The sequence below is a fragment of the Danio rerio genome, chromosome 23 (assembly GCF_052040795.2).
Source record: "Danio rerio strain M-AB ecotype USA chromosome 23, GRCz13ab, whole genome shotgun sequence".
Taxonomy (NCBI): Eukaryota; Metazoa; Chordata; class Actinopteri; order Cypriniformes; family Danionidae; genus Danio; species Danio rerio.
This window is the reverse complement of record NC_141043.1, coordinates 35,731,817-35,751,613: the sequence shown is the minus strand read 5'-3', so window position 1 is coordinate 35,751,613 and position 19,797 is coordinate 35,731,817. Positions and strand designations below refer to the sequence as shown.

The 19,797-nt window shown below is 37.5% G+C and overlaps 1 protein-coding gene across 21 annotated transcripts in view; it reads left to right on the top strand.

Moving 5' to 3' along the window:
- plxna2 (plexin A2) overlaps positions 1 to 19,797 on the top strand; it is a 775,091-nt gene that overhangs the window by 656,970 nt on the left and 98,324 nt on the right. For all 21 annotated transcript variants that reach the window (XM_087307494.1, XM_087307492.1, XM_087307488.1 and 18 more), the window contains 2 exons: positions 6,116 to 6,267; positions 15,094 to 15,211. In XM_087307494.1, the coding sequence (XP_087163620.1) occupies positions 6,116 to 6,267; positions 15,094 to 15,211 (270 nt within the window). The remainder of the gene's footprint in view (positions 1 to 6,115; positions 6,268 to 15,093; positions 15,212 to 19,797) is intronic.

The following is a 19,797-nucleotide window of genomic DNA, read 5'->3' as shown; positions in this document are numbered from 1 at the left end:
TGTGCGGTTTACTGTGAAGTACAGATGAATATTTAAGTGCTTAAATTCATGTTCACTTCAGCACTTCTCGCTGTAAATCATTTTCAGTTCAATCACAATTCAAACTGCGTGTCGTGTTCATTGTTATGATGTGTGGTACTCTGTTCGATTTATGTACTTCTTAGGGACCCCACGAAAATTAGATGGTTCATCTCAAGGGGCTATCCCATTTAATACATTTGAATTCAAATAAACAGTAGCACAGGCTAAGAAAAAAGGAATAAATTTCAAACAACTTTTCATTTCAACTTGGTACCTCAAGTATTTCTTACTCTTGGGTGCCTTTCAAAATATTGTTATCCATACATGTGGAGTATGCTTTGCATATGCAATGAGTGTGTGGTTTGTTTTGACTTTGTCAAATGTCACTTTGTCTCATTGTCATAATTGTAAAATATGAAAGAAAGGTGTCGTGAATTTTCTATTTATTTATTTTTTTTAGTTACATGATTTCTACCTTGAGAACCTTCATTTTCCCAAACTATCCTTGGGTTTGCTTTGTCCTACGCCACTAAGTTTGACATCACAACAGCTTTGTTTCCAAGCAGACTGGTAAAAACCTTGACATACATGTCATCTGAAAATTCTGGACTTTGAAAAACTTCCAAAATGTCTCCTATTTTGTATGCCTTGTACATCAGACGTTCAGCCAAGTGTGGACGTGACGTCTGAGGCTAGGTAAGGAGCATCCAAGCTGGGATTCTGCTTTAAAAAAGCATGCATTAAGAATGAAGAAGCTTCCTGTTTGTCCCCGAGACACTCTGAATACATGACATTGGCCCTCGGCTGAGAGTGTATCCATGCGCGTATGTCCATATACAGTAACTCAAAAGCCAAACAACCCATGAGAAACTCTGAAGATGTTCCCGAAAGTTCCGCATTGTCATTCTGAAGCTGGAATCCAGACAGTTACTTTTGTAATGATGGTCAAATTGCAGTCAGACACAAATTGTAGCTGTGGAAGCAGTAGCTGCGCGGCGGCGGAGGAGGCCTTCTGCTGGGTCAAACAAGGCAGCGCTTTCACCTCCGAGTGGGCGGACGAGACTTTGAAGTATTGAGTCAATGCGAGAGATATTTATGCTCTATGAATAAAGCCCATTTGATGTCTGTAATGGCCAGTGAGAACAGCACCACGCTCGGGGTGAAGCTGGAATCTGACACCCAGAGGATCATCGCATGAGCTGATGAGATTTAATCTGCAGATGAAAGCATTGCCGCTAGTGTACACAGAACCATGCATTCATTACCAAGTCATTTAGTTGCTTGATTGTTTTATCATTGCATGCAGCTCCGGTGCATTTGAGGATACATCTATATAGTTTGGGAAGAAATCAAAATATTTGAGATTTATTTAAGAGTAGTGTTGCATTCAGTGGTGCACTGTGCATGCTACAGGCTTGTTTAAAAAATAGTATGTACAGTGTTGTAACGAATTACAAATACTCAAATTACAGCAATTGAGAAGTTCATTCTTAGGACTTTACTTTTACTTGAGTACCTCAGTAGATCTGTTTTGGTACTTTTACTGTGCACTTTTCCTTCAACCTGCAGTCAGCATGTACTTTATATGTTTATTTTCTCCTGTCTTGTCTGTGATTGTTTTTTTAATCAGATTGCACATAGAGGGTTGCATCAGACAAAGCGATCTTAACCCATTTGTGCCCAATTTTTTTAAAATGGTTTCATGCATGTAGCCTTGTTAATTATGTCCTATATGAAAATGTTTTGCATTCATTTTCTCCAGGTTTTTTATTTTTTTTTTGAAGAAAGTTGCATTTGAATAAGTGGCGGTGCGCAAATATGTTGTAAGAACCCTTCAATGTAAAATTTGAATAGTAGGAAAACATTTGGCATTCTAACTCAAACAACAGCTTTCAAAAGATCAATTCATATTCATGAACACATTTATTACGTTTAAAATTAGAAAACCATTTGATATAAACCCTCCGAAAATTATGTCATATAATTTCATGAACATGAAAGCAGAAAATGCTTTGTCTTAAAGTGATGAAACACCCACAGACCCTGACAAGAGTTTTAAAAAAATGGTTTTCAGTGACCCGGTGTTTTTTGTGTAGAAAAAAAGCTGCAATTTAGACAAAACTCATGTGTGTGTGGACAAAAGGCACTAAGGTTGTGGCTGAATTTGGTTGTAGTTTTATGTTTTTCTTCTGTATTCTGCTTTTGAACAGCAGGAGTTCATTATTCTCTGTTCACTCAGAGCTTTAACTCTGCACCAGTGTTATTTTAACTCTTTGTAAAAGTGGGACCAGTGGCAGAAGTTGATTTTACCCTGATCATTTTGCTGTATATCAAAAAGACTACTTTAAAGTAAAGATATCAAAAACCAAGCAAAAACCATTAAACAAGACCAATAACCTTGATTTATTTACTTTTAACACATTATTCCCTAATTCCTCATGATTTATGTACTTACTGAACTTTTGACAAACTATAGATTTCTTGAAATATTTATTTAGATTAGTCTAGAAACCTTGATGATTATTTTGATATACATTTTTGAACAAAAAATAATTTTTAGAAACTGCTTTTTTAGCTGCCCGTGGGCTTAAATGGGTAAAGACATGCACACAATGCAGCAATAATTTACAGTGTGAAAGCATTAAAAATGTCTTAAAAGACCCAAAATTGTTACACACAACAACCAAGAGACTGTTTAAACACCATAAAGAAAACCGTATGATGATTGAAATTGTGAAATTGCCTTAAATAATAATTAAATCCACAAAATATGTTTTATAATCAAATCATAATATGCATGTTTTCTGTCAGTTATTCAGCACCAACTGCTGGAAAGAGTTCAGATGTATAAACAACGCATTAACATATCGGCACAGCTTGATTTTTGCTTTTTAGGTCTATATAGATTTGATCAACTTACTTTCTGTCAGCTTATCATAGGTGCATATATCATCCACTTCGAATGTTAGCATTCGATTAAATGGGCGTTATCAGTGGTTATCAGCTGATAGACATGGACCAGTAGGCTCAGAATGCTTTTATCATCCATCCACATGGTTAATCAGCTATACTAAAAGCGAAGACTCCAGATCCAGATCTGTTTTATAGTAGTGTGATGGTTGGGTTTAGGGTTGGGGAACATTAATAAATAATCTTAATAATTCCCATGGTTAATCAGCTATACTAATAGAGAAGACTCCAGATCTGTTTTTGCATTACTGTGACGGTTTGGTTTTGGGCTAGGGTAGGGGTAGACGTTAGTAAAATACATTTAATGGGAAATTTAATAAATAATATAAATAGTTCTCGTTAACTTCTAGCTGCAGCCGTATGTGATCTATAGCTTATTAACCTTGTAGATGAATAATAACAGCCTTCTGAGCCTACCAGTAGGCACAGAAGGCTCCTACTGGCCCATATCTATCAGCTGATAGCCACTGATAATGCCCATTCAATCAGTGATAACAATTTGAATCAATTGCATATATTAGCGTAATGTGTTCTTACTGTATGTACAGTATATCTCACTTTTTAAATGTAGTCCATGAATGCCAAATTATTTAACTTATGCTTAGAAAAAAACCCTTAAAAGAAAATGGCACTGATGTAAACTACTGTACATTTGCAAAATACTCGCTACTCTTGCGGAAAGGCTGTTTTTCACTCATAGTTTGAGTAGCATTTGGAGCAGATAATTTTACTCTAAAGTGACATGGTGGCACATTGGGTAGCATGCTTGCCTCACAGCAAGAAGGTCACTGGTTCAGGCCTCGGCTGGGTCAATTAGCATTTCTGTGTTGGCATTTCTGTGATTTCTGCATTTTCTACCTGTGTTTGTGTGGGTTTCCTCCTGGTGCTCTGGTTTCCCCCACAAGTCCAAAGACATAAGCTCTAGGTGAATTGGGTAAGCTAAATTGGACGTATTTTGTCTGTGTATGAGTGTTTTCCAGTGATGGGTTGCAGCTGGAAGGGCATCCGCTGCAGAAAACATATGCTGGATAAGTTGGCGATTCGTTCTGCTGTGGCAACCCTAGATTAATAAATAGACTAAGCCAAAAAGAAAATGAATCAATGAATGAATGAATTTTACTCTACTTGCTCTACATTTTTTGGCAAGTAATTATACTTTTACTCTTTCCACCACTGACTATGTATAAATAAATATTTAATTACATAACCTCACTGTGTTTGTTGTTGATTTAGGGCTTATAAAAGTCTTTTTTACATTTATACAGATATAGCTGTTAGGTCTAGAGCTATCGATGTGTTTGTGCTGTATTTAGCATTCCATTCTTTCACTTTCCGCCTCTCTTACCACCACTTTCTGTTTACGGATGTTTCCTGGCTCCAGTCCTGTCTTCCTAAGAACCAATAAAAGATTCATATACTTCCACCCTAAGGTTCACTAATGACACACTTACTTTACATCCTAACCGATTAATGTCCACTGAACTCCAAGGAATACACTGTTCATGCTGAGCAGCTGCCGGATCTAGTCCACTTCCCGCATCACGCTGCTCTCAGATCAGTAAACAGGGATGCTTAGAAAATGTTTTTACTTTGATCATGTTGGTTTTACTTCCACATGACGGCACACAAATGGTTTATTGATTGTGTATGTAGCTATACTGTGCATGCAACCTTCTGTTCTGTCCATCACCCTCTCTCTTGCTCTCTCTTTCTCTCTCTCAGTGATATTTGGCTCTGGAGAGTCTCCAGGACTGAGCTTCTCATGGGTTTTAACAGCACAGAAGGCTTTTTGGCACCCAGAGCCAAGGTCACGCTGAGTGGCCATATTGTATTTTATGAGAGGGTGGGCTGCTCCGAGGGCTAAAATGGCCTCATGTTAGATTTATTGCCTGTGGCAACAGCATGCAGATCTGCTGCAGTCTTGACTGGAGAATTTTAATGTACTATGCAACTTTAATAGGATAGGAAGTTGCCACAATGAGTTTTACTGATGTGTAATTCGGTGCTATTAAAGTGAAACACAATGCAAGGAGCAATTGTCTTTAAAAGGAGGCATTTTACAATGTTCAATTGGAGACCTTTTAATAGTTTAGGCTTTGCATATTAAATTCCTTAATTATTTATTATAATAAAATATTTCATATGGTAATTTCTTGAGTGGTGCAATGGGTAGCGCTGTCACCTCACAGGAAGAAGGTCGCTGGTTTAGCTCCAGTTGCATCCGTTGGCATTTCTGTGCGGAGTTTGCATGTTCTCCCCATGTTTGCGTAGGTTTCCTCCACATGGGTTTCCCCCACAGTCCAATCATAGGCGCTATAGGTGAATTCGATGAACTAATTTGAAGGTAGTGTATGAGTATGTGTTTGAGTGTGTATGGATGTTTCCTAGTACTGGGTTGCAGCTGGAAGGGTATCCGCTGTGTAAAACATATGCTGAATAGGTTAGTGGTTCAGGGCAGCAAAGTGGCACAGTGGGTAGCACTCTCACCTCACAGCAAGAAGGTCGCTGGTTCGAGCCTCGGCTGGGTCAGTTTGCATTTCTGTGTGAAGTTTACATGTTCTCCCCGTATTCGCGTGGGTTTCCTCCGGGTGCTCCGGTTTCCCCTATAAGTCCAAAGACATGCACTATAGATGAATTGGGTAAGCTAAATTGTCCGTTGTGTATGTGTGTGAATGTGTGTGGATGTTTCCCAGTGATGGGTTGCGGCTGGAAGGGCATCCGCTGCGTATAACAGATGCTGGATAAGTTGGTGGTTCATTCTGCTGTGGCAACCCCAGATTAATAAAGGGACTAACCCAATAACAAAATTAATGAATGAATAAGTTGGTGGTTTATTCCGCTGTGAATAAAGGGAATAAAGGGTCATGAAACCCCCTCTTAGAGTTAAAGTCTCCCTCGGAATACAAAAAAAAAAAAAAAAAACGGGGCATGGAGAGCTGTGAGCAGATGGTGGAGGAGTGGGCATGTTGGGTCAAAGCAAGGTTATTTAACAATTAGCACATTCACATTTAAAGTGTTAGTTCAACAAAAAATACCAATCTGTCTTTATATACTCACTTTTATGTTTTTTCAGTTTTAAAAATAATTTTAGAAGCATAAAGTGACTCTTCCTTTCTCATTCCAGGTAACCCCAGTGGCCGGACCACCAGAAGGGGGCACCAGAGTGACCATCCGTGGTGTGAACCTGGGCCTGTCCTTCTCTGACATGGTGAACAACGTGCAGGTGGCAGGAGTCCAGTGTACGCCACAGGAGAACGGCTACATCATCGCTGAACAGTGAGTAACTGTGGTGCTGTGAAACTCCAATGAATACATGTTGGGAAAGATTTACATGGAGGAAAAAAAATGGTTTAGGTTTTCATAATCTTTCTCAAAATAGCAGGAGCTGGAAAAGATAATATCCTACATTACACACACTAAGAAGCTGTTCATAAGAAGAAGAAAAACAAGTCAGGTTTTCATCCAGTTCTCTTTAAAGCACAGCATGATTAGTTACACACACAAACAGTTGAAATTAGTATGACTTTGATGTCGCAAGCATTAAGCGAGCAATCAGGGCTTAGTATAAAAGGCAGGGTTGGGTCACAACCCTTTCCTTTATGCGTTATTGAGTCTGTCTTATCAGACAGTAACATCTTAACAACGGCAGGAAAATATTTCTGTCTGTAGGGCAGGTTGTCAACAGTGACCAGGGCTCTTGTGAAGCAGAAATGAGCCCTAATTAAAGTCCAAACAGACCCGGGTTAGTCTCCGCCTGCAGTAAGTCCCATTCTTCAGCATCTGTTTGGGTTGTTTTCCCCTGCGATTGTGTCATTAACCCTGTCTGTAAATATCCTCAAGCCAGGATTTAGTCATTAATATCAAAGCTCTTGGGGGAAAGAAGTTGGCAAGAGGTGATAAAACGTGATGATTTGTCGTAGTAGTTTGTCGGTGGAACATGCAAAAAAAAAGTCTCAGCCTTTTCTGTCTACATTTATCTACCTGATTAAAAACACATTGCGATTTTAAAGGTTAATTGTATAATTTCTGCCCGCTAGCATGACAAAATGACAAAAACTGCATTTGTTTTTAAGCAGGTTTCTCTAAAATGCTCTCTTCATCTTTCATTGGTCAGACAAATAAACTGCCACACTCCAAACTCATGTCATTTAACAGTTGCTGTATCAAGCTAGTGGGGATTCTTTTATATATATATAATTTTTTACCTTTATTGATAAGACAGTGGAGATTTAGAGATAGGAAAGTATGGGGAGCAGAGATAGGGGAAGGCAAAGGACTTCGAGCCAGGAATCGAACTCGGGTCGCCGTGACCACAGTGTCATGTGTCGATGCACTAACCACAAGGCTATAGGCGCCAACTAGTGGGGATTCTTAAACAAAACTAATCAAAACATAACAGTAAAAGACAAGTATTTATTAAAAATACTTCTAGTAACCAGTACGAAAACTGTAACTCGAAAGTGGCTACAATCTAAACCCCCTACAAAATCTGAATGGTTGGATATTGTATCTAATGTTGAAAATATGGAGAGGATGACTTTTTCTTTAAAACTACAAGTGGACAAATACCTGCAATATTGAAGAAATGGATTGTACTTATGCATTTATAAAGTGTAAACATCTTTATATGTATTTGTTAATGCAACCTGTAAGGAAGTATGTGACCAGTCAACTGTTTATTTAAGTTCCGATGTGTAATTGTGTTTTTGATGTTTTTTTTTTTATCTATTATTTATTATTTGTATTTGTATTTTTCTCTTATCCTTTTTCTACCTTAAAAAAGAAATAAAAATTAAGTATAAAAAAACTAATCAAATAAAAATGAAAATCAAATGAAATCAAAAAAATGTTTTGAAATTGCCACAATGTTAATGCTTTAAAAAATTAAACCCTCGGATAGTTTATGAAGTTGTCTCTGCATATTAAAATTAATTGTGACAGCAGAAAGTACAGTATTTTTTATAGACAGAACTCTTTGAACACTGCTTACACCTTTGATTGGTCAGACGATTAGATTGTCTCACCCCAAACTCATGCTATTGGTTAAGCTGCTTTTGTGACAGAAATAAGCCAAAATACAAAATGTTACAATAAAAACTCACCCCATGACCTTATTTGATTCAAAACATTCAGCTTTAAAGCATTATGGCACCATGTATAAATAGCACATAGTGTCTGCGTTCAGGTGGAGTGTCTCCACAGCGCCTCTCTCTGCTGCGGAGGTGAGGACAGACGGAGGGAGGGGGGGAAACGTGCGGTAATTGAAATGCGCGGCGTGCTGCTGGCTGTAGGAGGGAGATTTGTCAGCCCTTCTCTCTTCTGACAGCAGTTTAATCCGAGCGGGATGAAGCCGAGCCGAGTGGGAGTGGATTCATTTGTATGGCGCGGCGAAGGGGTGTCGTGAGGAAATGGAGAATGCGCCATCGGACCCCATCAAACCCGCAGACAGAAACAGAAAGTCGCACATCTGTGTTTCAACAGTTCTGTCTGTTCGCGTTGAACAAAAATCGTACACGTTATGACAACCAAGCTTGTTACAGATTATGTCAACCTTTTCTTACTGGACTGTCATGGAAGACAGCAAAATGTTGAGATGTGAATATAATGTGAGCAGTATTTTAGTGACATAGCTTATTATGTAACTACAACTTGTATTACATTTCTACCTTTAAATGAACAAATACAAATGATTTAATTCAAAATTAATCAGATTTCTTTTTACATTTAAATATCCTTCAGCTGTATAACCATATTTGCATATTCAGCTGATATTTAAAGGAGCCATTTACGTAATGTATTTTTACAATTCAATGCGCTGGTTTTCTATTGTCTTTCAATATATACATGCATTTGATGGATATTCATTACCATTACCTTTGCATCTAACACCTTTTGCAGCAATTCACACAAGAGTGTCACATTTTCCTGACTGTGTGTCAATTTGAAAAAACCTCGACTTGATCCAAAACAATTGACCAATCAGATTAATGCAGTGGCAGGGCAAACATTACAAGCTTCTGTTTGTAGCAGCAAGTTGGCATGACAATTTTGTTTGAATGCAACATGGCGAAGGAAGTTACTGATCATAGCGTCTTGCATTTTTAGATTCAATTCAGTTCATTATTTGTATAGCCTTTTGAACTGTGAAATTGAAACTGTGTCAGTCCAGTTTTCAGAGTTGAGGTTCAGTTTAGTTCAGTTCAGCGTGGTTTAATTCTCTCTGCTGAAAGTCCAAACACTGAAGAGTAAATCCATCCATGCGTAGCTCCACAAGTCGCGAACCAATCAAGCCAGCAGCAACAGAGGCGAGAAACAAACTTCACCAATTGACGAAAGTGAAGAGGAAAAAAAACTTGAGAGAAACCAGGGAGTTCAGGTTGGCCCACGTGATCAGAGACGTGTTCTGTGTAGATGGCTCCTAATCGGCTACAATCTTGAATAATGTTTGTTTTCAAACAGGTTTCCAGAATACTCACCTCATCTTTAATTGGTCAAGCAAACAGACGGCCCTACCCCAAACTCAACCCCTTGGTCTAGCTCAGGGGTGGGCAAACTCGGTCCTGGAGCTAAAATCTGCAGGACAAAGTTTGGACACTCCTGGATTAGCTGTTGCTGTGTTATGCAGAAATGTACATGAAGAGTTCAGATGTAAAAACCAGTGCCATCTGAAATTTCAATCGAAAATTAGCAATTTATTCAAACTTCTTTGTTTATGTTGAGTTATTTCATTTTAAAGACTTTTTAAAAAGTATATTCTGTGCCGTAAACTTGAAATTACTGAACCTACATACAGGAGCCTGATAAAAATGCTAATTTTTTAAGAAAATTTCATATGGCTTTTAGAGGTTTTTGCATCTGAACTCTTCGCAAGTTTAAAAATTCCAGAGTTTTAATGGTTTGCATAATTCAACTTATAAATGATTTCGTTATAGCAGTCTCTGTTCAATAGAATTAAAATTCATATGGAATTTAACCTGAAAATTAGTTTGGACAAACTCACAGCCTTGTTAGCATTAACATTTTGAAGCAACTTACCATTTACAGTACAATCAATATGTTCCACATACATCAGTTGTTAATACAATATTGCGATAACACAATTCCATCTAGAGGAAACTATCACTACCCAAATCAAAGTCTTATCTCATTATATGCATAGAGAAACCAGTTCTAGAACGTGACGGTCATTACCTCATTTCTTTAATAAGACATCTATTGTATATTATCAAAGGAAATGACAAAAACTATGTTTTTTCAAAACAAAGTTTTGATTATCAAAAAACACTTGCTTCTTCACTCTCGCTCAAAAATTTTCATGAAAGTTTTTTTTTTTCATACACAAAATGGTGTCATAATAGCATCTTCCAACTAATTTGCAAAGCTCCCCAGCCAAAAGTTGCACTAAACAGCAGCAGTGATTGAACATCTAAACTTGTTTCCAACTTTAATTGCCTTAGAATTGAAAGTCCTCCAGTCTGTGTGATTGAGAGGGCATAATGTGCGCTGTGAACAGCTGTGAGCGCTGTCTGCCGAGCCTGTCAGACTCACCGCAGGAAGCCGCATCACGCCCACAATCACGCCGTCTGCGCCGCATGTGCTCCGACAGTCATCCCTGATGATGCCAACACTCCATATCAACTGAACATCGATTGCAGAGCAGCCGCCTCCACACACTCTTTCAGCTCACATTAGAATTCTCATGTCGGTTTCATATTTACTTCATCTGAGGGACAGTCAATGGCCTCTGTGTTTTTATTATGTCATTTGATCCAGCCACCCGTCAGTGAAGCAGATACCTGATCAGACTGTGTGATGTAGAGACATCGATCTGCTCCCTGATCAGAGTGCATGATAACTCTCTATTGATTTGTGTTGGGCGTTCAGTGGCCATTTATGGGCGTTTCTTGTGTTTATGTTACTTAAAAAAAAATAATAATATATATATATATATATATATATATATATAATATATTTCTATATTAAACACTGTAAAAAAATCACGGTTATACACAATTCATTTATGTTGTCCCAACACAAATGTAAGTGGATTAAACATAAAAGTTGTTCCTATGAAATCTCAAGAAATGCTCTGTTTCAGCTCATTTTAAATAAGTAGTTTGAACAAGCAACAAAAACAATTGAGTGTAAAAAAATCTTTTTTTGAGTGTAATAAAACCCATCTCTGGGAAACATCCACACACACACACATACACACACACACTCATACACTACGGACAATTTAGCCTATACCCAATTCACCTGTACAGCAAATCTTTGGACTGTGGGGGAAACCGGAGCACCTGAAGGAAACCCACGCGAACGCAGGGAGAACATGCAAACTCCACACAGAAACACCAACTGACCCGAAGTTCGAACCAGCGATCCAGCGACCTTCTTGCTGTGAGGTGACAGCACTAACTGCTGCGCCACTGTGTCACCTATATATAAAGTAGCCGTGCGTTATGGTTGTATATAGGCCACCAGTGACAATGCACATCCATATCTCACAATAACACACACTCCACTGTGTGATATTGCGTTTAAGAGTCTTAAAAACCCTTTTGTAAGAGGAACTACTTTCTTCAGCCATTCCTTTAAATCTGCAGGGGACCGTCAGAACAGCAGAAACCATTGCTCATTCACCATGTCACTTTAGAGCTAGTATTTGAATGATTCTCTAGCATAATATCTAAAGCAGGGGTTCTCAAACTTTTTCTTATGAAGGGCCAAAAACCTAACTTGATTAAGGCTAGTGTGCCAAATGTAAATATAGTTTCCATGGGTAATTTCCTAATTAATTTTATAATATTTAAAAATAACAAGAAAGCATTGCTTTATATTTCTAATACTAATTTTATGTTACTAATTTAAAATCATTACTAATTTTAAGTAATTACTCACTAATATTATATTACTAATAATAACTAATACAGTATTTTTAAATTTATTTTATTATTAACTTAATACAGTAAAAAATCTCATTTAAACAGAATGGAATTACACTAGTTTTTGCCTTGATTCGCTCTTCGATGTATTATGTATAGTCATCTATCCATCGAGTAACAGTATATCTTACTATCTTTCTATCCTTTCTAGTTTCACTCTCCTCTCAGATGGGAAGGTGGGCTAAATCAAAGGTTACAATGGGCCAGCTTTGACCCGCAGTCCCTACTTTGGGCATCTCTGATGTAAAAACAAATCAGTTGATTTTGCTCACATTTTAAGATTATGAAATGTCATCAGTCTACAGAGATTTCTCAGTATTTCTCTGTTGCAATCTGGAGATCACAATGATTAACCCCGAAAAACAAATCAAACACTACCAGATTACAATGGTATACATACAGCGCTACAAAATACAAGATTATTATATTTGATGATTTGATTATCATCATGATTTGATCAGATGTAGTTAGAAATTTATGCTGAGTTTTTTTCACCTAAGGACTTATAATCCTCTGTTGCATCTTTCAGCGGAACGTCAATCGACTTTGCTCTGTTCAATATGAGAGGCTGATGAATGCCAACGCGATGTATCACAGAAATTGTAAATATTTAAAATAGGTAGTATCCTGCAACAAGCTGCATAGATGCAATCTAAACAACTATATTATGGACTAAAAAAGCCTTAAAAGTACATTTTGTTGTCCAATAGCTGCAATATTTGTCAAATTGTAGTGACTTTATTGTTCTACTGTCACTCTAAGTGGGTGGAGTAATACACAAGGGTGAAGAGGCTGTACGAGTGCTGTTACTACAGGAATATCACACGACTATCAGCCAATTAGATTCGAGAACTAACTGTTGTATGAATATATATATACAAATTAATTTATTAGGTATGTTTTCAGTAAAATGTTAACACTTCTTCCAAATTTCAAATAAAAATATTGTAATTTAGATCTTTTTTTTTACATAAAATTATAGCTGTTAACAAATGTTTTCCTTTGTTCTGATTGAATTATTCCACCAAAAAATAATTTCTTAATTGATGTAAAAATTTTAATATTGTGTGGTCGAATGAATGAATATACAGTAATGATGTCATATTATCTATTTTATATAATAATTTATTTATTTTTGGATATTTTATTTCTAAAAAAAAGAAAAAATGAAGTAAAGGATTTTTATTAAATTATTGTTTTGTAGTTTTGTGTAATTATGCTAATTACTACTTTTTTTAATTGTCCATATACTGTTTAGGATACATCAAATGCTGGTGAAAGAAACTTGCGTTAATTTGCAAGCCAGAGTCATTGTTTTTTTTGTCCTTTCCATTTCCAAATGCTAAAAGATAAAATACATAAGTTATTATTTGTCAGAAATCACACCTTCCAAATTATCTTATATAAAAAAAATGTAGTACAAAATGACAAAACCCTCCTGTAAGGTTTAGATGTCCACCATCTAACTGAAATATTTGTGTGCACCTGAAATAACCTAGAGTGAAAGCTATGTTTCAGGAAGTTCATTTCCCAAAAGTGCCTATAATTGTAGAATCCCCATTACGCAGTGTAGAACCTGCAGGAACATCTGGTTTTGCTGCAGCAGAAGTGTCTCCGCATCGCTGGTCCCGTAGGGCGGCCTTGTCAATTCAGCTAATGGAATGTGTGCGCTAAAGCAATCAAGGAACCAAAGCAAAAATTACATTGAGATCAAGAGGAAATCAATGCAGAGAGAGGAAGAGTCGCATACTGATCACTCGGCAGGAGTAGAGATGACTTCCAATGCTTTGCCTCCTCAGTCTGAAGTCAATCCAGGGATGGACCTGAAGCAATGTGGGTGATATCCATACATTTGGGTGACTTCATTCAAGCTAAGATTAAAAATATAGCTTACCCAGCGGTTTTCCTATACCCACCATGATGCTTTGCGTGAGTTTTGGTAGTACCAAAAAATCAGTTCATCCAATATTAAAAGGCAGCTTATTAGAATGAACAGATGAAATTCAGCCGACCATATATATATTAGATCTCCTGTGAAATTGTAATTATTTAAATAATATTTCTGTTATGATCACTAGCTATCTGGTTGCTGCGGAGCGCTGGAGAACTATACACATTAACAAACTACAACTCCCAGCATGCACCTCGCACACACCAGTTCCTGATTCCCACTGATTACACTCACAGCAAGAAGGTCATTATGGACTGATTTCAAGAACTATAAACTAAGCACACACAGACATACCATTGCTGAGTCTTGGTAAAATATTAAGTGAGCATTACGACACATTTTCCCCTACCTTGCCTTGCCGTGTTTGACCCTTTGCTTTGTTTCTTTGTTTGTGTTGTTTGCCGCCTGTACCGAACATTTGCCTGTTTATTGACCACACTTTGGATTATCTATATGCTCCTGTTTGTTCCTGTTTCGACCTTTGCTTCTAAGACGATTCTCTTAATCAACTCCAATTGGATCCTCAACTCCATGTCCACGTCCAGCCATTGTAACAATTTCACAATTATTGTTTAACAGAATTTTTAATTCCAAAGCATTTTAAAACATACTTTAATAGTTTTAATAACTCATTTCTTCATATTTTTTTACTTTTGCCATGATGACAGTGTCGGTACACAATTCTTCTATGTATTGTACAAGATACTAGTAGTGAGCTTAAAATGCAATTTAAAGACTTAAGTTTGGAAAGACTTAAGGAAGGAAACTTACTGAACAAAAGAAGTTTGTTCTGTCGACAATCGGGGGAAAAAAGTTTAAGGGGGCTAGATTATATTGACCTTCAAATAGTTAAAAAAATATAACAAAACTGCTTTTTTAAAATAAAAATAAAAAATAAGACTCAATAAGAAATAAATATTATAGGAACTTCTTTGAAAATTATAGGGGGGCTAATAATTTTGAATTCAACTGTATATATTTTAAGATGACTAAAAATAAAGCATAAAGCCAAAACACCCCTTACTCAGTTTTCCCTTCATATATGAATTATTTATGCTACATTATTATTCAGTATTATTACCCTATTTTGTCCATTTCTTTTGAATGGAAGTTCTCCAAACCGAAGGTGCAATACATAATTTAAAACGAAACAAAATATGAATCAAAGGGTTGAATGTTTGTATGTTTCTTGTTTTTTTTTTTCAGGATTGTATGTGAAATGGATGCAGCTCCAGTGGACAGTAAAGCCGGACCGGTCCATTTGTGTGTAGGGGAGTGTAAACCGGAGCTCCAGACTCGCTCTTCTCAGCTCTATTCCTTTGTGGTAAGACCTCGAGTTCTGCTACTTCTGAATAATGCAGTGAGGCAATGCTGAACCTGCCCGTTGTTTTGGGTTTATTAAATTGGGCTTTAGTTGGTCCATTGAAGAGAAGTTGCGGGTCACTGTGATCTTATGCCTTTGGACAGGTGGGCTTTGCTGAGGTTGCTTTGTTCTCTGAAGCGCTTTAACAGCGAAAATGTCAAATCAGAGGAAGTGACTCAGAGCTCAGCATAGTGAACCTCAACTGTTCACAGCTACTTTTTAGGAACAAAGACTTTTTTTGCACTGACTTTCTTCTCGTACGTCCCCTATCTCTCATTAGTCATCCATTTATATGCACAAAAAAGATTTTATAAGTGTCTACATTAATGTTTCTAATTATATTTTTGAATATAAGGATCATCTGTGTATTTATACTGTATATTCAAAAGCATTATCCCTCTTGTAAAATACACTCACTGGCCACTTTATTATGTACACCTGTCTAACTGTTCTTTAATGCAAATTTCTTACCAGCCAATCACATAGCTGCAACTCAATGCATTTAGGCATGTAGACATGGTCAAGATGATCTCCTGCATTTCAACCTGAGCATCAGAATGGGGAAGAAGGGTGATTTAAGTGAATTTGAACGTGGCATGGTTGTTGGTGCCAGACGGGGTGGTTTGAAACTGCTGATCTACAGGGATTTTCATGCACAACCATCTCTAGGGTTTACAGAGAATGGTCCGAAAAAGGAAAATATCCATTGAGTGGCAGTTCTGTGGGCGCAAATACCTCGTTGATGCCAGAGGTCAGACTGGTTCGAGCTGATAGAAAGGCAACAGTAACTCAAATAACCACCCGTTAGAACTGAGGTTTGCAGAAGAGCATCTCTGAGCACAGAACAAATCCAACCTTGAGGCCGGATGGGCTACAGCGGCAGAAAACTACACCAGGTTATGACCACAGTGTGCCCATCTTCTGATGGCTACTTCCAGCAGGATACCGCGCCATGTCATAAAGCACAAATAATCTCAGTCTAGTTTCTTGAACATGACAATGAGTTCACTGTACTTAAATGGCCTCCACAGTCAGCGGATCTCAATCCAATAGAGCATCTTTGGGATGTGGTGGAACGGGAGATTCGCATCATGGATGTGCAGCCAACAAATCTGCAGCAACTGCGTGATGCTATCCTGTCAATATGTCAAAATCTCTGAGGAATATTTCCAGTACCTTGTTAAATCTATGCCACGAAGGATTAAGGCAGTTCTGAAGACAAGGGAGGGTCCAACCCGGTACTAGTAAGGTGTACCTAATAAAGTGGCCGTGAGTGTATAATAATGATTTTTAAGGTCAATTTAAGGTCACCTGCCTAGTTAACCTAAATCAACTAAATTCTGTTCATTTTTATTTATATAATGCTTTTTAAAGCCGTAGTTTGTTTCAAAGCAGCTTAACATAGTTCTAGTAAAGTCCAGATTTCATAATTAAGATAGCCTTTAAATTGAACTTTAAACTGAATACTAATATCTTGCAGTAACTAGTAATAACTAGTTAAATATTGTGTAGTCATCATGCACAAGAATAATAATTAGTTATTAGAAATTAGTTATTAAACTGTATCTTTAAAAATGTGTTAACATATCTTTCTCCATAATTAGCAAATAATATCATTCTGACTGTTAGAAATCTTGAATGATGCTCTGTAATTGTGTTCATGCCACTACGGCACTATGCATATGTTTTATTTTTAGGCTCCCAAACTGTAAACACGCACCCCAATCAATCTTTTGCAATCCACGGTTTTAGGCAGAGCCTAAAGTCTGTAAGCCTTCTATTTTTACAGCAAAATCTGGCAGCAAAAGGAGTACATTAGCATATTATATTTATGTATTTAAATATCAGTAGTTTGTATCTGTCCAAAGAGTTCTTTAGGAAATCACCCCATTAATGTGTGGAAACTGTCTCCATGCAAATGAAAAGTCATTAAAAGCCATAAGGTCAATAAAATAACCTTTTTTTATGGCTGGCGTGACATTTTTATCAGCTAATTGTTCTATTTAGTGCTTTTTAAAGTACTATTTTTGTCTGTCCTCTTAAACGATGCTGCCGATTAGCGGTTAATAGCATTATTTACACAAATATTCACCAAGACATTAAAAGAAAAGCGTGTTTATTGAACTAATGCACTCGTCAAGCACAAAAGACTCGAGATGTGCCGTAAAAACTTGCTAATTTACAGATTGCCGCTGTGTGTGTGCGTCATTGTTATTGGTAAAACGGCAGCCCTGCTTTCTGCGTTAAGAAGCGCAGCTCTCGTCAGCATAATAGAACTTGTTTTTCGGTTATTAAAATATTGAGTGATTATGAAGACGAAACACCACAGGGAGTGCATATTGAACAGGGAGACAATAAAAGCCATTAAGCAAATCAAAGGATGGAGGATGGTTGCCATGTTGTCACACCTGTGGGGACTGTTGCACACCTGTCCCAAACACCCAACTGCCGGCCTGGGGTTAATAGATAATCAACAGCAGCATTCACACACACACTAAAAGCAAACAATCATCCATACCACCACAATGAACAGGCTTTTCTAATTAGGGGAGCTGTTTATACAGTGGGGGAAATACGTATTGAACATGTCACCATTTCTTTCAGAAAACATATTTCTGAAGGTGCTGTTGACTTGAATTTTGCACCAGATTTTGGTAACAGCCAAAGAAATCTTTGTATGCAAAGAAAACAAAACAAATTAGTTTGCAAATTAAGTTATGTGTCATAAAATGAAATGACACAGGAAAAAAGTATTGAACACATGAAGGGAGAAAGATGTAGAAAGGCATTGAAAGCCCAGACAGCAGCTGAAATCTCAGTAGTTATTCAGCAGTCCTCTTCCATTTGTCAGTGTAAATTAATATTAGCTGCTTTAGTCCAACATCTACTGTACATTATCAGAATGATAACAGTGAAACCAGGGTGGACATTTCAAAGCACAGCCAAGGAAACTCTCAGATGCTTTCAGAAAAAGAAAATCAAGCCTTAGAATGGCCCAGCCAATCACCTAACTTGAACCCAATAGAAACTACAAAGTAAAGATCAGATCTGCTAGACGAGACCCACAGAACTATCAAGATTTTTACACTCTGTTGAAGTCTGTGAAAAGCTTACACCTGAGCAATGTGTCATGGACGGATACTGACAACGGAATTGACCATCCACGTACAGTATTTATTCAACAGAGGATAGTCAGACAGGCAAAGATCAATAACAGGAGCAAACAAGTGCATTCGGGTGAAGCAAAAGAGTAGTCAGGTCACAGGCAAAGAGAACGGACCAGACGGCAAACTATGTAAACAAAGGTACAAAGCAAAAGGTCGAATAGGAAATGCAAGGATGCATCGTAATGTCCACTAACAGTAAAACAAAACTCAGCCCTGATGTGTGTGTCTGTGCTGTTTTTAAACTCCATGTAATCAGTTTATTCTGATTCTCCGATTGTTTGTGTGTGTGTGTAATCCAGGTGAAGCAGGAACCGGTGTGTGCGAGGTGCATGCTTGGAGTTGTAGTTTGTAAATGTGGCATGTGTGTAGTTCTCCAGCGATCCGCAGTGGCTAGATCGCTGGTGACTATAACACAATGCATTTGACTTCATTCTCCATATGAGAGGCGTCTTTAAGCTGCCATCAAATCAGTAAAGTCTTATTTACCTTTTAGTAGTTCAGTACTTGCTCCTTGTGTCATTCCATTGTTAATACACATACTGTAACTCATTTATCAGATTTTTTGGGGTTTGATTTTATTTTTATGTTTGTATTGTTTTTTTTTTTTTTTTTACCAAAATCTGGTTCAATTCCATGTCAACAGTTCCTTTAGAAATATTATTCCCAGGGAAAAACATGACGTGTTCAATACTTTTTTTCACCGCTGTATTACAGCCACTTTCTGTATACATTTGTACACATGCATTTGTACAGTATAAAAGCAGCATGTTATCTCAGAAAATGTTGTCGGACATCATGAAGTCCCTGAGCGGCCCACCAGTTGTAGAACAATGAGAGGCGAGACCCAAATTGGTGTTAATTCATTTTTTAGTCTGTGCACGTGTGAAGTCGACCGCCAGCCGTTTCATCTGCTTTCTTAAGACACAGAGCTGTCTCTTTCAGTTTTCTCCATCTGCCGCTTGCAGTCCCTGTGTACACTAAACCGAGGAGGACTGGGGAACTAGAGAGTTTATGTTCGATGTTTTTTTTAAAAGGCTTTTATTTCTCCTCAGACGTGCCTTTCATGAGCTCGCATCACTCTGACAAGGCTGGAAATGGCATTTTCTTTGTTGCGTGTGCTCTTTATTTGCGAGCGGAGCAGAAGGCGTATGAGACTCATGAAGGACAGTTGTTATTTACAGACGTTGGCTGTCTTTTGTGGAAAAGCCACCCACATGTAGACCGATTCGGATTCAAAACATGCTCGTCTTCGGCTGATCGAGGAAGCTGCAGCGCTGTGTCATTTCTGTGTCACAAGCAGCAAGTTTTCTTTTCATGTGAAAATAATGTTGTTTTTTATGAAAGAAATAAATTAATTTGATCAAAATGACAGTACTTCAT